Genomic DNA, 20,274 nt, shown 5'->3' with positions numbered 1-20,274 from the left:
ATCAATGTAGGTAGAGTTATAAGGCCATTTACAAACTATGTGGGATTATCATGAGTGGAAAATATTCAAGAGAGTTGCCCATTTTCAAAGGAGTGGATGTCGCAGCAAATCCAACCCAAGGTAAAAAAAACAACAACAAGAAGTACGTCTCAGACTCTATGAGCTTCAGTTAGCATGTTAAATGTCAAAGTTCGTGACAGTACAATAAGATAAAGACTGAACAAATACAGGTTGTTAGGAAGGGTTGCTGGGAGCGCGCCTCGGGCCTCAAAAAAAGGAACATGGCAGCGTAGATATGCAAAGTTGCATCTGGACAAAGCAAAAGACTCCTGGAACAGACAAAACCAAAGCGGAAATGTTTGGACCAAATGCAGCAACACACTCGGTCAAAAGCAAACACAGCACATCAGCACAAGAAGCTCATAACAACTGTCAAGCACAGTGGTGGAGGGGAAGGATTCGGGCTTGTTTTGCAGACCCAACCTTGCAGTCATTAAGTCAACCATGACCTCCTCTGTGAAGGCATCTGTCTGACAGCTAAAGCTTGGCTCAAACTGAATCATGCAACAGGACAACAAACCCAAGCATAGCAACAAATCTACAACAGAATGGCTGAAAAAGAAAAGAATCAAAAATACGCCCAGATAACAATTCCTCTATAATGATGTGAGAGACTGATAAAGTCATAATGAGAAAGCAAATTGCTTTAAGTTATTGCTGTAAAATGTGGACCTTTTATTTGTTTGGTTTTTTTTAAATGTCCCAGTATGTAAAACCTTGAATTTCAATTCATGTTTTCATTTCAATTGAAGTCATTCCAGTGAATGAATTGCCAAGAATGAAGAAGAAGGACTAATGTTTCCCAGGTAAGAAGCTGTTTTGCAACATGTCGAGGTGGTGAAGGGGAACCTAAACCTTTGTTCAAACGACTGGTAGCAGCTCCCATTTCGAGTGAAACTTTGAAGAATAGGCACATTAATTTTTAACGTTACATACATGCCAGTTACCTTTAGCGCAAGATAAGCATATTTATAGAAACTTTTAGTATGTATCCCACATCGCCAATACAGTTCCAACATTTGTAACAAACCAGACTGCAGGAAGTGATTTTAATTATGCATTAAGAGCACAGACAGACATCGCTTACGCTAACGTGGAAGCGACTTATGCTAAACTTACACTGTTTTTAATAGCCAGGAGGGATTAAAATGATGACTCATTGAATAGAAGACCATTGTCCCACTTCATCTGTGACCTCTGATTCCTTTCCAGCAGTAATAAACGTAGCTTAGCATAGCTTCGATTGTAAATATGACGAAACAGCTAGCTTAGCTGAATGGTTAAAACAGATCTACAAGCACCTTTAAATTAATTTCTGGTGTGGCTTGATTAATGCAGAGAAGTTCTTTTTATTTTCTTTTTTCCCCTTTTTTATTTACTGGGAGTCACATGCTGGAACTTTTCCTCAGCTGACAACAAAGACTTCCTGGAAACCCCACTAATTTGCCTGGCAACCTTGTGACTATGACAACAGCAAAAGTACTAGTTGCTGTTTGTACACTTTGTGTACAATTTGGCCAGGCTAGCTGTTTCCCCTGCTCCTGTTTCTTAGACTACAATAAGCTAATGAACTACTGGCTGTAGCCTACATACATACAAGCATGAGATTCTCCCAACATGCCGAACAATTTCAATAAATCTCTGAAACTCAAACATTTAAAAGACCAAAAAAACAAACAAAACAAAAAAAGTCCTGAAATGGACAGAAAATTGTCCCCAACTGTCATATTGTCATAGAGCTGATGTTAGAGCCTCTCATGTGTTTGCGTGCTGCGCTAAGTGTTTTTAACCTGGTAGTTTGACTGTGAGAGATGCCTGTGGCAGTAGGGCAGTGGGGCAGGAGGAAAGGATATCTAATGGATCCTTATTCCTGCTCTGTATATATATATATAGCCTACAGCTACAATATGCATGTACATATAACACCGTGGGAATGCCTGGGAAGGGTTACAAAGGTATTACCCCTTCTCCGAATAACGCCTACACTTCCCTGAAGTAAATATGCATTTGCGCATTCAGCACGAAACTAAGTCAAGAAAGGGGAGGATCTCATAGATTTTCACCTCACTTTGAAAGTTTCAGTCAATACACTGAGTCTCAGATGTCTTCTGTCAACTTTTTCAGAAGTTATAGCAGAAGAAAGAGAAGGAAACGCAAAATCTTATGACCGCACACACCACTGAAACAGGTATGGAAACCTGTTTGAACCATTTCTCAATTTGTTATGGGAAACACACAGGGTCAGTGCATTTCCTCGGCCATGCAGACGCAGTGAGATCACTGGAAAAGTACAAACGTCACTCACATTAACTAATCTAATCCTAATGATTTTATTAAAGCGCATTATATATAATATCTGATACGTTATCTACACGGTTATGCACTAACAACTAATTATGTTGCATCAGTGCGGTGAAGTCCCTTTGACAGAGAAACATCCTGACTCATATCATTGAACCCTACCTACCCATTATCAAATATCACCCATGGAAAACAGCAATGTGTGAACTTGTCATAGTAAAATACTCCTTTTTTACATCAAGCCACACATTATGAAAACATAAGGTGGGTGTAGTTTGTGTCAACTTTGGGTGTAGAACTGCTGTGTCAGTATGCCCACACAAAAAAGGATCTTGTTTAGGTTGTCCACTGAGTGATTACTGTAAAAATGAAGTAATAGCTCCCTCCTGAAACAGGAGGGAAGTCGTCATGAATGACAGGTCCACATCTGGGAAGCTGAGGCTATTTTTAGACGCTAAACTGAATACAACCAACTAATGCAAGCGACGTAAAAAAAAACAAAAAACCTTTCTGCTTATCTTATATTCAGTTTACCTTTATCTTGCACTTCAGAGACTTGCACTCTGACACATTTGGGGAGAGAAAAAAAACATCTCATTTCCTGCCACAAGTAAGATTAGAAGCCTTAAGGTAGCAGGCAGGAGGAAACATGTAGCCTTCAGGTTACAAACTATAAATAATCTGGAAACATCCACCTTTGAACAGTTACACTCTTAGTTGTGATGTTGAACGCTGACTCCCTGAACTGACACTCAGTCAGAAATGGCTGAGAAATCAGCTGGAAACATGGAAAAATAAAATAATAAATAAATGAGGCTAGATGCATGTATGGTTTTTTTGTTTCTTGTTTACTTTCATTTTGGGGCTTGCCACTGGCACATCCTTGTATTTAGGCTAAAGAGAGCATTTATCTTATTTTTGTACCACTGCACAGTGGTCAGCAATGCTAGCTCACAGCAAGAAAGTTCCTGGTTCAAACCCCAACCAGGGCACTCTACTGTGCTATCCAAATAAACGATAACTTCTGGCTTCAAAAACTAATGTGACACCTCCTCTATGAGCTCCTTAGAGCAGTGTTTCCCAACCACTGTGCCGCGGCACACAGGTGTACCGTGAGAAACGATCAGGTGTGCCGTGGAAGATTATCTGGTTCCACCTGATTAGTACTCTAAGCCACCAGCGTGAGTAACGGGCTGAACAATTACATTCTCTTCCATTAGAGAGCAGTACAACTACCTGCTCTAATTAAACGGGTCGCCAACTTCCAGTAAAACAGAAGAAGACGAAATTACATAATAGTCATGCTGTGAGACGCAGCGCATAATAGCAATAGATAAATATTGGAAAAGACAAAGTGGTCAGTCTGACCTGAGTCCTGGAGAAGCTTCGGACCCAGATGAAGCCCGAGCATGAGCAGTGGTCAGAAGAAAGCAACAAAGATATACTGGGGATAAACTAACCCGCTAAATGGATGGGAAAATGATCAATATGCTTTTTATGACATTTTAGTCATAAAAAGTCACCACTCTCTCCAACAGAGCCACTGCCTTAGACTAACGTGGCATCAGCTAAATGCGAATAATAAAAATAAAAATAATATATAATAAAAGATGGAAGGTGACATCATTCCTTAGTTTCTGCAGCCTTGAAATGAAAAACTGCGTGTTGTAAAGAGTGGTGGGTCTTACTGTGAAGCTGCACGCTCACTGGCTAATGGGCACCCCCCCCCCCCCGAATTATCCTCCATTTTTTGATGCATGGTAGATTTACAAAACACACTTAATTTTTTGTTCAGTATGACCCAAAATGAGGAACTGAGACCTTTAATGCATCATTTAAGTGTTTACAGACGTCAGGACGGAGAGCTGTTTCCCCATCGATTTCTATAGGATCAGAAGGGTTTTGCAGCCACAGCTATCGCCATCTGGTGGCTGGAGCATCATGTTTTATCTCGTCTATAATATCTGGTCCAAGTGAAAGAATATACTGTATGCAGGCTAATTATGGAATGAGAAACTGATAAGTGGTAGGACTGGTAAATTGGTATTTCCAACTTAAAAGAAATTGAATTGCCCAAAAAAATTAAAAACAAGAACAGACTGAAATGGTAACTAACACTGTCGGGAGTCAGAGGCTAATCCACCGACCTCCAGACTCCATTTGCCTACAAAGAATGTCTTCAAGTTAGTAAAATTTTTAAATGAAAGTAGTCACACAGTGCAGGTGATGTGAATAATGCTTTGCAACCAGAAATACGGGCAAAACAACAGCGAGACAAAAAAAAATAGAAAGGAAAACTGAGGCTGCAAACACACCCTGGCAACAGGCTGAAATGCCCTGAAACCATTCTAACAAATATAAGGGTGTGTCTTTATGCTAATGAAGGAATCAGGGCTGATCTTGAACAGGTTTGCGTACAGATTATGCATAATAGCTCTCGTGTCTGAAAGGTGCAGAGAGGTGTGTCTTTGAATGCAGGCCAACTGTAACCCTGCTCCAGACGAGTTGGCCATCGACTGGCTTCAGACTCACACTTTGTGTACAGAGAACTCGATGCTTTTCATTAATCAGTGGGAAAGGAAATGCGTGCATTTCCCCAAATTGAAAGCTAAAGCCACAAAAATAGATACTTTCCAGAATTTGCCTTGTTTCGGCTTCTAAATATAGTCCTGCAACTCCAGGATTTTTTTTTTTTTTTTCTTTGGCCTGTCCCGTTTGGCTCTTTTGCATCAGAATTGTTGTCTAAAGGCAAAGAAAGATGCCCAACGGATTTACTTTACCAAACTGACCATCCCAGCCTTGCCGTAATGGTCCATTTGATTCACCTTTTATTGTTTATTTTATTTTCACTTACTGAATACAGGACAGACTTGACTGGGGGAAAGAAGGGGAGAAAGAAAGAGGGAAAGAGAAACAGCTGAGAAGAGGGACGGGGGAGAAGGGCAAAAGACAAAAACCAACAGAACGGGCAGAGAAAAAAAATGCATATATCAATCACCTGGATCACCTGCTGAGAAAGAAAAAAGAAAGCAAGCAGAAGAGAACAAGAGTAATAGAATAAACAACATCACAATGATATATGGGAATATGACAGTAAATACTAAATGTTAAACATTATTGTGCAGCACATAAGATCAACAGAACACAGTGTGCTTTGAGGTAGGAGCCAAAAAGGGTGTAGTTTGTGGGTGTGATCACCCGTGTGTACACCTGTGAGCATGGACGCGCTTGTTTTTTTAAAAGGTTCCTTCATGTAATGATCTGCTAGAGGGTGTGGGGGGGCCACAGCCCCGTCCTCCAGGGCGTGAGGCAAAACAACAGCGAGACAAAAAAAATAGAAAGGAAAACTGAGGCTGCAAACACACCCTGGCAACAGGCTGAAATGCCCTGAAACCATTCTAACAAATATAAGGGTGTGTCTTTATGCTAATGAAGGAATCAGGGCTGATCTTGAACAGGTTTGCGTACAGATTATGCATAATAGCTCTCGTGTCTGAAAGGTGCAGAGAGGTGTGTCTTTGAATGCAGGCCAACTGTAACCCTGCTCCAGACGAGTTGGCCATCGACTGGCTTCAGACTCACACTTTGTGTACAGAGAACTCGATGCTTTTCATTAATCAGTGGGAAAGGAAATGCGTGCATTTCCCCAAATTGAAAGCTAAAGCCACAAAAATAGATACTTTCCAGAATTTGCCTTGTTTCGGCTTCTAAATATAGTCCTGCAACTCCAGGATTTTTACATAAAACATGCACTGCACACCAAAACTTCCTCATTGTCATCTTTTTACTGGAAAAAAAAGTAGCCATGCACGTCATCTGTATACCAGACTTTTGGTATTACTGTAAAACAAGTTCAGAAAATTCAAAACACACTGTGTGCTTTTTTTTGTTCCCTTTGTGGCCATACCCTGGATGTTTTTTGTTGCATTTAGCAGTTTTTGATGGAAGCAAAAAAAACCATTATCACCTCCATGGCTGCAGTATTTATTGCAGAGCTGTTATGTAAGACCACATCGGTTTCAGCTTGGACTTAATAAACCGGCACCGGTGAGGTTGGAGTTGGTCAGTTACGAAAGTGGGAAAGTTTCATGACTTTCGAGGTGTGAAGCCCCTTGAGGCATTTTACTGACTCAGATAAGTGGTAATTTACCCACACGCAGACAGAGGGCAATGTACAGCGTCAGTGGTTGGTGTCCATGGGAACCAGCGGTAAACACAGGGCCCGTGGAGACGAGAGCGCTTGCATAGCTTCACCAAAAAAAAAAAAAGGCAGCTTTCATAAACGTAAAGTGGAAGTCCCGGCATTTCTCACACACGGTGAATGTGTGACCATATATACACAAAAGCACACAATCACGGCAACAGGAAGAAAACATAGAGGTCTGCAAGAACAGTTTGTCCACAGATTCCTCATTCTGATACTTGGCAGCGGTTAAAGTATGTCTGGAATTTCTAAAGGACACAGAAAAAGCCGTGCATGCTTGCAGCGGTGACGTTTTTCTGATGTGACGCACTCTCACACACACAGGGATACAGCAGGCTTCTAGATAGTGACATCACAGACCCTCCTCCGGGTGTGTGTGCTTTCTTTGCAATCTCTACTGAGAATCGCCCCACAGAGGCGTGAAAGCTTCGCTGCGCTTGGATACTGTTGCTATGTTTTCACCAAGCCTACCTTTTACAATGCAAACAGAAGTGATCCTGGGATTTTTTTCATGTGAAATGTCAGGAGAGCACATACAGGTAGCTCTGTCACACACCTTTCTACCTTGTTGTGTAACAGAAAGGAATTTCCTTTAAAAAAAAAAGATCCCAAGCAAGATCAAACCAAGAAAACTTCCTAAAATTCCTCCCAAAAATCTCAGCAGAGTTTTCTGCATGAGTTAACACAGTGTTTTCCAGGAGCTCATGGTGTCAGGCATGTGCAATGCTGAATGGGCAAGTCCAGAACATCCTATTGTGGAACATGCAGTGTTGCTTTCATAAGGGAGTCTCCATGAGGAAACTTTAGAATCTTCCCCCCAGAATCTCTGTCTGCATAACTTCACTTTGTAGCGTAAACCGAAATCTGTCCCAGTTAAACAACATGAGAAGATTTTTCACGTCTCTAAATGTGATGTGTGATCATAACTGTGCTATTTTGATTATGGAAGAGAAACATTAAGGTGCTTATCATTTTGTTTGATTATATCCATCAGGCGAGCTCCAAGTCTCCATAGACTCTAATGTTAAAGTGCTCAACTTTACGTGTTTACAGGACACATAAACAAGTAAATAAAATATAGTTTTGAGTTCTGCAGTTATTTTCTGCCTTCGTGACAACTGTAACTGAAACGAATCCAACCTTTAATATTTTTATGTTTTAGTTTTGGACAGTGAAACGTTGGTATTTTTTGAGCGTGCAACTCGGGACTAAATGACAGGTGTCTAGGTATGGATTCAATGTATGGAAGACCATATATAAAAAGGTCCAGCTTTTAATACAGTCTTTGTATTTCGTGCCAAAGTCCTAAATCTTTAATAATATAATAGTAATAATAATAAATATTTGAGCTGTACATTTGAACGTATAGCAGGCTGCACGTGATATTGATTTGGCTCTTTGTACTTTGCACCAATATTAGGTTTGTCTGTTACTGAGAATTACAACCACAGAATATTTATAGGCTTCACGCTGAGGTTAACTGCGAAGAGCCCGTGATATGCGTATTTTTTGAAACACAGGAAATTTGGATGTCTGTCTATTTAAAAAAGTATTTAGATTTGGTTGAAAGCATAGGAAGGAAAGTATGCAGTGCTACTTTGGTTAGCCACTTGAAACAGATAATTTCCCCAGTGCAGTAGGGAATTCTTCAAGAGCCAGTCAGGGGCTGTCTCCCTATCATTCATGCCAATCATGTCTCATTCACTGAAATTAAATCTATGTCCCCTAACCTACATCACAGGTGAAAAAAGGTGTCTAATAGGAAACTACAAGTTTTCAGTCTGAGTCTTTTGGGGGGGATTTTTCTCACAAAAGCACAGGCCCGATGTGATTTCCCTTGCTAAGATAAGTCAATTGGAAATCCCCACTTAGGCGCCGCCCCGGCAGACGCGCACACAAAACCCAGCGCGCCCTCCCTCAGTAGCACAACTTTGCTCTCGCCCTCTGAAACAGACGGAGCTTTTGCTTATAGGAGAAAGGAAAGCCAGCATGTACAGAGTTTCTAACCACAACCAAATGGATTATAACTTGGACAACATGGAGCCCAAACACGGGAAAATGCTGCCTTGCCAAGAGGACCGTTTTGACAGCGGTGTGGATTCGCTTAAGGAAGACGAACTGGCGAACGACTTCGAGGAGCTAAGATTGCCGAGCGAGGATCACTCGCAGGAATACGAGCCTTGGAGAACTGTGGTGACCGAAGACGGTGACACGTAAGTGGATTATTATTGTTTTTAAAAAAAATCAATGTATTTATTTAGTATGAACATGTATATGTGTGTGTGCGTCGATTAGTCGAACTTTAATTGCGCATTTGCAAAATTCCGCTTTGTGCGTAAATTGAAATCGGCTTTTGCACCAGAGCGCAGGATCGGTGCACATGAAAGATCTGAAAAGCTGCACAGAAATATCGGAAAAGTTGCATGGAAACAACATCTTTTAAAGGTCTTAAAAATACTTTGTGCGCATGTGTTGGCAGCGCAGTGCATAGTCGTGTGTGTGTGTGCGTGTGTTGGCTGAGCGTGCAGTCTGGGCGGTGCTAAAGTCCGCTCTGCGCGTTCAGGAAAGTCCCTGGCCTGCTGCCAGTAACTGATAAAGCATCAGATGTGTCAAGCCACAACTGGTGGAAATAACCCGACAAAACTCCATTCTTGCGAAACGCTCCACTGCTCAGGCTTTGTTCTCTCATATTTGACTGGAACCACTTCCTCTGTGCGTAATTTTTCTTTGAAGGGCTCTATTTTAACTCCCCTCTCTTTTTCTGTCCTCCCCACACAGACTGCTCCATTTGGCCGTCATTCACGAAGCCACCGAACATGCCGTCCAGATGATTAAACTGTCTCATAATCACCCGTTCCTCAATGTGCAGAACCACCAGAGACAGGTAATAAGCGGCACTGTGCCAGATCCACGAATCCCTTCCGAAACCTGCACACTTTGCAGTCAGGTTAACATATGTTTCTGTTGTGTCCCACACAGACTGCCCTCCACCTGGCAGTGATCACAGAGCAGGCCCACTTGGTGGACAGACTCCTGAAGGCCGGCGCTGACCCGCTGCTGGCCGACGACAGCGGAAACACAGCCCTCCACATCGCCTGTAAAAAGGGCTCCCTGGCCTGCTTTGGCGTCATCACCCAGAACTGCCAACGTCACCTCACCTCCATTGTGTCTTTCCCCAACTACAGTGGTAAGCATCGAGTTCAAATAGCGCCCTAAGAAACAAACACACTCTTATGTTTCACTTACACAGCTGTTGAAGTGTGTGTAACTGAGTTTGCTCTACTTCCTTCCCTCTCCATAGGACATAACTGTCTCCACTTGGCATCCATCAATGGCTACATTTCTCTGGTGGAAAGCCTCGTTCGGCTTGGTGCAGACATCAATGCACAGGTAGGTGTCTCTAACACGGAAGCCATTTGGATTATATTATGATTATTATTCTTATTCACACACGTGCAGAAACTTGACCTCGTGTTTCTGTTGCTTCCTGCAGGAACAGTGCAGTGGACGGACGGCGCTCCACCTGGCCGTTGACCTCCAGAACCCCACACTAGTCTGTCGCCTCCTCGACCTCGGTGCAGACGTCAACTGCCTGAACTACGGTGGCTTCGCCCCGTACCACCTCACCTACGGGCGGCAGAACGAGGAGATCCGCTGCCAGCTGTATGAGAGAACGGCACAGGAGCTCAGGGAGCTGCCTGAAAGCGAATCGGACGACAGCGACATGGAGGATCTGGACCTGTCAGAAGACGAGGTCAGTATCTGCTCAGCTTTGAATATCACACTGAGATCCGATGGAGTCAAAACACTTTAAGGCGTGAATCTATAACATTTTTTTTCTTCTCTACAGCTCTATGATGACATAAAGTTTGGAAAGTAACAAGAACAGCCTGTCCACTGGTGATGTAAAGCTGCTACTGGGTTAGTCGAAACCACGGCTCCCAAACGGGGGGACAGCTCAACCCACGTCCCTCCCTCTCCACCCTCCGTACCCTCTACCGTCCAAGTCCAGAGGTGCTGGTCCTGGGATCACGAATGAGTATGAAGGTGGCGCCCAGTCTGGTCGGGATCGCTGAACGATCCGTACCAAAAGACCCCACACCAAAGCAAGACCATGACTTCTGTATGGTCCTGATGTTACTGTAATAACTGTACAAAATAATGTGTATATACCAGAACAGACGAGTGTAATATTTTGTAAATACAGAGACTATTTTTGTACATGTGTGTGAATTTTAAACACTATATAAAGAAAAATAAAAGGAGTTTATGAACATGAACTGCTTTGAGCGGCTGCTGTGCGTTTCCTTCCTCATGACGATGATGACTTTGTCTTGGCCTTTCCACGCTGTAATACGAGCATCATTTCTCACTTATAGTGATGAAGCACAGTCACCAACCAGACTTGTGAAAGAGAGAGACACACACATAAAAACCCCCAAAAAGATCACACTCAGCCGCTTGGAACAGTCTGGGATTTCCTTTTGTTGGGCGAGGTCACAGGGTCTCTGAGTCACCGCGCTGAAAGTCCCTGGGCGGCATAAGAGGAACATGATGTGCTTGAATATTCCACCCTCCCCTGGAATGGCTGTGAGTGGCAGCTAGGAACTGGCGCTACTGGGTAGAAATACCAAGGAGGAAATGTTTTACAAATATGGGCAAGCGTTCCAGAGAGCTCAGTGACCCTTTCTTTTTCTTTTTCGCCGTGTCATTAGGACCAGGAGACTTTCTTTGCTTTACAAGGAAGTCCAGGCTGTCCCTGTCAGCCGACACATGCAGGTACTTAGGAATTTTTCAGAAAGGAATTATCTGAAGCAACCGAAATGAATTTCCCAGTAAAGTTATCCTTGAAGCAACGCTCGAATGCCCCAGAATGACTCGGTTACACAATTGTGTTTGCTGTATCCTCTCTGGCTTGTAAACATTAACTATTACAGTAGGATGGGGATTTTTTGTTTCCAGTGATTACAGAACTTGTCAAGGACAGCGGAAGTTTCAGACAGAATATCAGCCTGGAAATTTGGTCGAGTAACTGACTTAAGATTCCTCTTTGATTAGAAGAAGAAGACGTGAAGACTTATACTCTGGTTAAAAGAAACTGGTGTGTTGCAAAGAATTCCAATATGGAAGGGGGATTTTTTTAGAAGCCACTCACAATGACACACTGAGGTCACATCGCCATCATTTCTGCTCATGTGGATGACAAAGAGAGCTGAGAAAGACAAGTCCCCCCCTTTTTCTGAATTATAAAGTTTCCCCTCGCAAAGAGAAACTATTTGTGTTGTGTGACATTTCCGGAAAGTTAAAGTATTCTATTTCTGACATGTGCGTAGAAAAAAAAAAAAAGCCAAAAAAAGTAGAGAAAACAAGGTCAAATCAAGTCTGCATCACCGAGTTTGTAGTAGAATAACCTCTCCGCAGCACCTTTGTAAGTCATGTGATTTTTGTGCACCAAGAGCCACAACAGGAAGCTCAAAAGTAGAAGCTCTGCATGTTCCCACAAACAGTTTCCCCTGCTGCTAAACACAGACGGTAAAAGGTTTCAGTTGACAAGCAGAGGACCTAAAAAGAAATGATAAAAAATGCAAACAGCCCATTTATAATAGTTTTACTCAAAAAACCTCTTTTTATTGTTGAATGAAACAGTGGGGTAAATGTACAGCAAACAAAGATAACACGAGCCTCCAATCTGGGAACTGCATTTCCCATCATGCTCTAACTAAATCCAACAGGCGACGCCGCTCTGCTCGCTCAGTCCCGCTCGGTGAGGGACATTAGGTGGGTGTCCACTTCAGTCTCTGCGAGGATCCTGCAGGACAAAAATGAGATGAAGATAAAGACTCCAAAATCTAACTCGTTTTTAAAGTGAACATTTTATGCTCACTTTCAGCTCCATATCTTTATTCTTGGCCTCTACCAGGGTGGCTTTGCATGATTCACAGTCGAATATAAGCCGTACTTATCATATAGTTAGCTCTTTCTTCTGATTGGCTAACTCTAGTAAGTGGAAGGTTTGAACAGTAGGTGGGTGGGGCCTCTGCGCTCTTAATGACCATACATGGGCTAAGTTTAAGAAAAAAAGGGTCTCTAACAAAGCACTGTGAGCACACAGGGATGTTCCCATTAGGGTCAATTGCTCGTGTGGCGTCCCATATTTAGGCATCCACCATAGCAACAGTAAATGAGATGAAAAGCACAATATGTCCCTATGAAGTCATATTTCACTTAATGCCAAACACCTGTAGCACATGATGTCTTAAATTCAAATATTTTTAAGTACTTCAGCATTTCAAATACTGTACGAAGGTCTCGTCGCTGTGTGTTTTACTATGGAAATGTGAAATTGCTGCAGCAATTTGTTTAACCATGTGCAAACATTCATGGAAATAAAGTGCATAAGGCAAACACATGGTTTGCACAATTTAAATAAAAGTCAATATTTGGAAGATCTTCAGCACAGCCTGAACACTCTCAGGCAGCTTTCATGCAGTTTCTTTAAGTTGTTTTCAGGAGCAGTTCTGCAGGCTTCATGGAGGACATTCAAAGCTCTTCTTTGGAGGTTTCTGCCTTTTGTTCTGTTCTGTGTCAGGATGATCCCACACTGCTTTAATAATGCTGAGGTCCGCCTCTGGCGAGGCCAATGCATGACTGATGGTGCTCCACTGTGTCTATTTATGTCCAGGTATCCTTTAATTGCACTGGCAGTGTTTTTGAAACAAGCCATTGTCAATCAGATGTTCTCCAGATAGTACTGCATGATGGACAATCTGATGATGCTCTTCTGTGTTCACAATTCCATCAATTTTGACAAGATCTCCAACAATACTGCCCCAAACCAGGACACAGCCTCCACCGTGTTTTACAGGTGGCTGCAGACACTCACTCTCTCCTGACCTGCTCTGTAAATAGTGACGACAATTTGGGCAAAAATTGTCACAGGACCAGAGACATCTTGCAGGTCTGAATTTCTTCTCAGTTTTTAATGACATAACTTTAAGATGCTGTTCATCTGCTGCAGATAGGCCTCTTTGGGAATCACCTTGTTGGTGCAAATATACTATTTCAAATAAACCTAACTGTGTGCTCTAATGACTCATAGTGCTCAAAGGAATACAACAGAGTTGTGCTGCTGAACTTTTACCTGAACTTGGGATCCTGTGTTGTTATGACGCCCACCTCTAGCTCAGAGGGCTTGAAGTCAATGGAGAGAACAGTTGACAGGCAAGAGATTGCCGTCTGAAGGGGAAAAAAGGAGGGTTGGGGAAAAAAGGTAAGTTGGTGATATTTTCATTCTTAGAATGTTGGATGCCTGGAAACCACCACCGCAAAGGCACACACTTTACTTTCACATTGGTGTTTGTTCCGTATGAACCTTTGCTACACCAGCAAAAGAAAATATTTTATGATACCTCGATCGTTTGTTCAAAGGTCCAATCCAGTTTCTTTTTCACTTTCTTCTCCAGGAAGCTGGTGGCTTCTGTCTGCTTCACGCCGGCGGCCGTGGCCTTGAAACCACAATAGTAGCCTGCTGGGTCGCATTTGTACACCTGAGGGCCGTACTCTTCATCTATGCCGATCACGATCATACCTGCGTGTTAGCATGCATTTAGAAAGGGCGCTCAAACGACATGAAGTGCTACGTGGAGAATCAGCAATGTGAATGTGAATGCGCAATACTCACAGCAGCCCAGTGGTCGCATCTCAGCGTTCTGCGTGTAGACTTGTGAGATATCAGCAATCCTCTTACACAACATGTCCACTGGAATCTCATAACCGTACTTGTACTGCCAGTTGGCTGCTTCATATCGAGCTCGCTGGACTTGGGACCTGCTATCGGCTGTAACACATTAAATGATGCGTAAGATGGACCAGAAAAAAAAATAAAGGTCAATTTCTTTTCCCAAAGAAGCCAATAAATGTGACACTTCCAGTCTCTAACATCACACTTATGTAAGAAAGTTGTTCTTGCTGCAAAAGAAATGATTACTTGGAAAGAGGAAGTGTCAGCTGCCGTAAGAGCTCGGACTGAGAAGAAAGGCTCGCCAAGTTTAACTCAGAAAAGTACCCTGATGCTTTCCCCCCTTTTATGTATCAAAAACCAGCCTTTGTCTAAACAGCTGTTTCTGTATATTTGAAAGACAAAATGGATTTGGGTGTTTTAATGTTCAATTTTTATGTAACAATAGTAGATTTGATACAATTTTACACATTTTGAGCCTTTTTCTTACCTGTCATCCCAGACATTACACATCCAATATTATCTGTTATTCTGAAAAGGTGGGTCACTGTGGAGGCATCCAGAAGCTTGTCCTGTACAGGAGGAAAGCATGAACATGTAAAGGAACAGAACTGTGAAACTGACAAATTACTCAGTGTATTACATAACTTATCAAACATTTAGTGTAAATATAATCAGTAACAATCAGGTTTGAACTTTTTAGAATTACGTGAGAAAATAAACACAACAAGGAGCAAGCTGCTGGAGAGACAAACGAAGCAAATTAGCAGTTCGACTTGGGGAAAAAAGCATTCTGTCAAAAAAATGTGACATTTTTCATTTTATTTAAAACCTGTAAAAATCTCCTTAAATCTACACTGGGATGTGCCGTGTAAAACACAGCCTCTTAAATTCCCCTCAGAGTTTAGGTTTCTCTCTCACAGGCTGGACTGTAACCCGTTTGTTTGTTTGTCCCCAACTACACCAGTTGTGCCTGAAACATTTTGCCAGTGCACAAACTGTTTCCATTGGATGAACAGGATATCGCGCTGAGCCGTGAAAGCTGGGCAGACGTGCTGGTAACTACAGGTCAGCTTGCAGAAAGCCTCTAATCGCTTCGAAATGATTACATCATGAACTAAATTAACTCTTATTTCCAGGTCACTTATTGCCATTAAGCACTGCAGCTTTCATCACACTAACATGCTGTGAGCAATCATTCACAGCTCAACATAAGGGAAACTGGAAGTTTCTATTGTGGTTCTGGTGTTGGACTTGAATCAGCTATTTTAAACCTCTGTGACGAGCCAACCCGAATTACTTGTTGAGCTTAATTGGACTGCCAATCAGGAGCTCTGGGCGCTTTGGTCCAGTACTAATTCTGAAAAAGTTGTTTTTGTTTGTTTGTTTGTTTTACGGCCATCTGTGTTCTCAATTGTTACCCGGGCTAAATGCAAATTGTAAAGTACAAATTCCACTGCTAGTTCTAATGGTTAATTGGTCTTAGATTAGAATTAGGATTAGAAATGAGTACATAAGCTCAGGTTTAGCAGGTTGGAGACGAACATAGAGAGCTGAGGCTGAGAATGTTTGGACATGTGCTGATGAACGAGAGTGGATATACTGGACAAAGGATGCTGAAGCTGCAGCTGCCAGGCAGGAGGAAAAGGGGAAGACCACAGAGAAGGAGGACATGCAGAGAGTCGGTGTGACAGAGGATGCTGGGCATAGGGTGAAATGGAGGCAGATGATCTGCTGTGGCGACTCCTGATTGGTGCAGGTTTTAACGGTTAGTTCTTAGGATGCACAGATATACCAGCCAAACATCTGTGGCATTTACACATGGTAGATGCTGATGTTTACCTGCTGTGTGACATCAACTTTGTGCTGGGTAAATGTTTAAAGATTGGGCGACGAAGAGCCTTAGGAACAGTTCAACTACTTGGACCATATTTTCGTGCAAAGAGAGTCACTTTCCACATTATCCCAGAATTATGAATATGAGACGGTTTTGGGAGCCTGGGTATACCGCTGACAGGTTGTTAGTCTGTCATGGGGTCACCGCAGAAAGACAAACAAGCATTCACACTTACTCTCACAACCAAGGCCAAATTAGAATCACCAACTAACCTAACGCATGCTGGTCTCTGAACTGTGGGAGGAAGCTGGAGTAACAGGAGAAAAGCCACACAACCTCAGCACAGAAAGCAGTAGAAGCAGCATGTATGGATGGAGGGACGGTTGCATTATTTATTCATTTGTTTCTAACTACTACTCCAAATTTCAGAACATCTATAGCCCTTCTCGTAACACTGCTACTGTTATGGCTGTAAGAAAATAACAACAAACAATCTGACATCAACTCACCGGTACTTTTTTCTGTGTTACAACAACTGCACAATCCTTTCCCCTGACTGCTACTGACGTGAGCCCACCTTGGTTTATGGCCTTGAAAGCATATTCTGCAAAAGAAAAACAAAGAGGGTGTCTTTAAGCACACGTTTGCTTGACAATGGCTACGAGCATTAGGATTCGTGGTTAACAGTCACAGAGAGCTGTTTTGTTCAGCTGGAAAATTGGGGCCACAAGTGAAGAACTATTATCAGATGTCATCTGGTTGAGCAGCTGACAGCGAATTATGTACCAATTCTGTGTAGTCTGGCTTCAAACATTACATCCAAAGCAGTAGTAGTAAAATAGTGTCATTTAAAACCCTTCACTTTGAGTAAATTTGCAAACCTTTGACTTGATTTTAACTGTTGCTGCAGGTGCTCGGGCATCTGTAGAATGACTGCTGATTAGAAGACAGCAACAAAATTCATGGCCATGTTCAGTTCAGCTTTATTAGAGGAAAAACCGCTAATTTACAATATTAAATGTTATCTTGTCTCTTTCAATCCATCCAACTAGCAGCTCTCAGACAAAATAATATTCCTGTGACTAAGAAAAATTGCAAAAAAGCTAAATGTAGTGCAGTCACAAAAAATACTTTATTTAGCCAATATATTTAACTGAATAACACGTTGATTCATTCAGCAATGAATCAGCTTGCTTGGCTGCAATGCTAACTATGCTAACTAGCCTAACAGCCAGCTAGCTATTTTGATCCCCTGTGTTTAGTTTGATAGTAGCGTCGTAAAAGGAGCCCCATAATAACAACTCGCACAGGATTAGTAAGACTGTGGTGGTCACATATCATACTACTTTCGATTTGGCGGGTCGCTTTTAATTAACTATAACCTCGGCTAAGCGAACCATGACAGAGCATTTAGCTAGCTAGCAAACAAGTAAGCCAGCGAACCGGCTTTTTATGTAAACAGATCCCCATACTGACCGACTTGATAGAGTCTGCCCTCAGGAGAGAAGATGGTAATGTGTCGATCAAACCCTGCACTCGAGCCTCGGGACATTTTACAAGGATAAGTTGGCCGAGAAGTTCGTCCAAATGAATTTGCAAGCAGACTTCACTTGATGCACACTATTTCTACCCGGAACTGAACTGAAGGGACGTGAACTTCATCCGGTGACAAAGGCTTGCTTCGTTTCTATGGTGATAAAACCAAGGGTCCTACTGATGTTTGTGGTTTCTGGTAAAGTAAAAATGTACAATAACACAATAACATGTGGTCAAACTTGTCCTTACTTTTTATGACATACGATCTTTTAAGCCTTCACAAAGAAATATAAGCTCGTTTTCCAGTTTGTTACATTTACTCATCATGTCCACTTATCAGCTATTTTGCAGTGAAGAGAGCATTTCTCCAAGTATTATCCATCAGTCTTGTCTCCCCACTACATTCTTTTAATTGTCATCTCTTTAAATGTTTTATTATTTCAGATTACAAGCCTATTGTGTCTTTATAGACTGCTCTATGAGCACAAGTTTTAACTTGCCATCAGAAATTGAAGTGGTTATAAGTAGCTACACCTCAGCTTCACCATAAAAATGCTATTTACATTTGATCTTGCATTACACAAAAATGCATTAGTAAATATATTTTACTGTCATGATGTTGAATAATGCAAATTTACAACTGAGGCTGCGCAATTGGTGTAGCTCTAAACATTTTTATTGTTACAAAATTTCCCATATGGAAAAGAAATAGTAAAAACGTATATGATTTACTCATGAAAGTGGCCACTTTCTCATTACTTCCATATATTATTTTACTAAGTATCCAAAACATACAAGTTTCATTATATAATTTTTCAAGGGATCTTATATCTGTTTTCACTCTTGTATGCTTTTCATACAAGTTTCACACAAGACAGATACAAACTTTATAAGATTTATTTATATCTTTTCCATATGGGTTTAGACACTGAATTTAAATTTGTGAAAATAATTTCAGTGTAGCATGTCGCATGTTTTGAGCTATTCCTACACAGTGTGTGAGTACTTCTTCTAGCATACTTGCTTATCCAATGCAATACAATACAACTTTATTTATAGAGCACATTTAAAACCAATGGTATACCAAAGTGCTTCACATAAAAGACAGAAAATAAGACATAAATATTATAAATATTAAATATGATTAAATATTATAGGACCATAACAAAGTACCAGGTATGGTAACAGGTCAGTGTCACTAATACACAGGAATAGCATAAAATGCATATCAAGTAAAACATGTTAAAAGCACATGTATAAAAGGTAAAATAGAGTAAGTCGAGGGATCAGATTAAGCTGTCAGACTGTACAATCTGAACTGCTCCCAACAAACATAGATGTTTACGTCAATGCTGTAACTGCAATAAGTTAGTTAATTAACCGATTCGCACTACAACCTGGTTTGCCTCTTACCTGTAATTATTTTAATTTAATTTAACAACTGTACAGTACTCTCTGTTTATAGTAACCATTGTCCTTAATGTAAATATGTAAGAAAAAATTGTGTATGTTTCTGTTCCGTGTCCTGTGTATTGTTTGTTTGTATATTTGTCTTTTTGGCTGCTGTTACAACCAAATTTCCCCTTGTGGGACAATTAAAGGATTATTCTATTCTATTCTAAATAAGGCAAGGTTAAATAAATGGGTTTTTAACCGTGATTTAAATGACTGGAGAGAATCAGACGCGTGGATAGCAAGAGGAAGGTTATAAATCTGGTGCAGCCAAGGCAAACGCACGGTCGCCTCTAGACTTCAGACGAGATCTTGGCTGCACCAGGAGTAACTGAGTAGATGATCTTAGTGCTCGAGTGGGAATGTATGATCTAAGGAGTTCGATAAGGTAGCTCAGGGTTGTGTTGTTGATCATTTTAAAGGTAAGCAGCAGTATTTTAAATTGGATGCGGTATTTAATGGGTAGCCAGTGCAGGTCAGCTGGAACAGGGGTAATAGAGGCAAACCTCCCAGTTCCGGTCAGAAGGCGTGCCGCCGCATTTTGAACAGTTTGCAGTCTATGAAGAAACGCAGAATGAAGACTGAAATAAAGGGAGTTGCAGTAATCCAGCCTAGAGGTCACAAAGGCGTGGATGAGCTTTTCCAGGTCCTTATGCGGAATATAATGCCTAGCCTTAGAAATGAGATGCAGAAACTAGATCTAACTACAGCGGACACATGTTTATCAAATTTAAAAGAGCTATCCAGCAACATGCCCAAATTGCTAACAGTGGCAGAGAGGGAACTGGCAAGGGAACCAAAGGCATCACAAAGTTGTCTGCGAGGAAAATTACCATCAAAAACCACGATTTCAGTTTTCTTATAATTTAAGATAAGAGAGTTTCCTAAGAGCCCTTCTTTGACCTCGCTTGTCACTTGTTTGTGTTATACTCATACATAACACAACACTCTGACGTCATTATTACTAATTGCAATGAAAATTGTTGATTACCAAAAACAAAGTGATCTATGAAATATGTATGGTATCTAAAAAAGCCCAAAACAAAACATTAAAACATCACCACGCGACATCATCACCAACTGACTTACTGTCAGCAGTGATGCAGAACCACATCTCACTAATCCTATATGCTTCTATTATGTTGA

At 41.5% G+C, this 20,274-nt stretch overlaps 2 protein-coding genes across 2 annotated transcripts; one reads left to right on the top strand and one right to left on the bottom strand.

Moving 5' to 3' along the window:
- The first annotated feature begins 8,441 nt into the window (after positions 1-8,441).
- Positions 8,442-10,845, top strand: LOC113006948 (NF-kappa-B inhibitor alpha-like). The gene is made up of 6 exons (XM_026143213.2): positions 8,442-8,778; positions 9,344-9,449; positions 9,545-9,752; positions 9,867-9,955; positions 10,059-10,319; positions 10,416-10,845. Exons 1-6 carry the CDS (start codon positions 8,555-8,557, stop codon positions 10,443-10,445), a joined length of 918 nt encoding a protein of 305 aa, XP_025998998.1. The 5' UTR covers positions 8,442-8,554; the 3' UTR covers positions 10,446-10,845.
- Positions 10,846-12,161: 1,316 nt separating this feature from the next.
- On the bottom strand, positions 12,162-17,796 carry LOC113006871 (proteasome subunit alpha type-6). The gene is made up of 7 exons (XM_026143098.2): positions 17,617-17,796; positions 16,650-16,744; positions 14,794-14,875; positions 14,247-14,402; positions 13,975-14,153; positions 13,707-13,801; positions 12,162-12,374 (listed from the first exon to the last, which is right to left on the bottom strand). The coding sequence occupies exons 1-7, from the start codon at positions 17,690-17,692 to the stop codon at positions 12,317-12,319; spliced, it is 741 nt and encodes a 246-aa protein (XP_025998883.1). The 5' UTR covers positions 17,693-17,796; the 3' UTR covers positions 12,162-12,316.
- Positions 17,797-20,274: the final 2,478 nt, after the last annotated feature.

Source organism: Astatotilapia calliptera, chromosome 15 (assembly GCF_964374335.1).
Source record: "Astatotilapia calliptera chromosome 15, fAstCal68.1, whole genome shotgun sequence".
Lineage (NCBI taxonomy): Eukaryota > Metazoa > Chordata > Actinopteri > Cichliformes > Cichlidae > Astatotilapia > Astatotilapia calliptera.
This window is presented reverse-complemented; position numbering and strand designations above follow the sequence as displayed.

Coding starts and splice junctions, on each gene's coding strand:
- LOC113006871 (XM_026143098.2), bottom strand. CDS start 17,692: ATGTCCCGAGGCTCGAGTGCAGGGTTTGATCGACACATTACCATCTTC. Junction 14,876..16,649: donor TAACACAGAAAAAAGTACCG/GTGAGTTGATGT, acceptor CCTCCTGTACAG/GACAAGCTTCTGGATGCCTC. Junction 12,375..13,706: donor ACACAGGATCCCAAGTTCAG/GTAAAAGTTCAG, acceptor TTTGTCCTGCAG/GATCCTCGCAGAGACTGAAG.
- LOC113006948 (XM_026143213.2), top strand. CDS start 8,555: ATGTACAGAGTTTCTAACCACAACCAAATGGATTATAACTTGGACAAC. Junction 8,779..9,343: donor GTGACCGAAGACGGTGACAC/GTAAGTGGATTA, acceptor CTCCCCACACAG/ACTGCTCCATTTGGCCGTCA. Junction 10,320..10,415: donor TGGACCTGTCAGAAGACGAG/GTCAGTATCTGC, acceptor TCTTCTCTACAG/CTCTATGATGACATAAAGTT.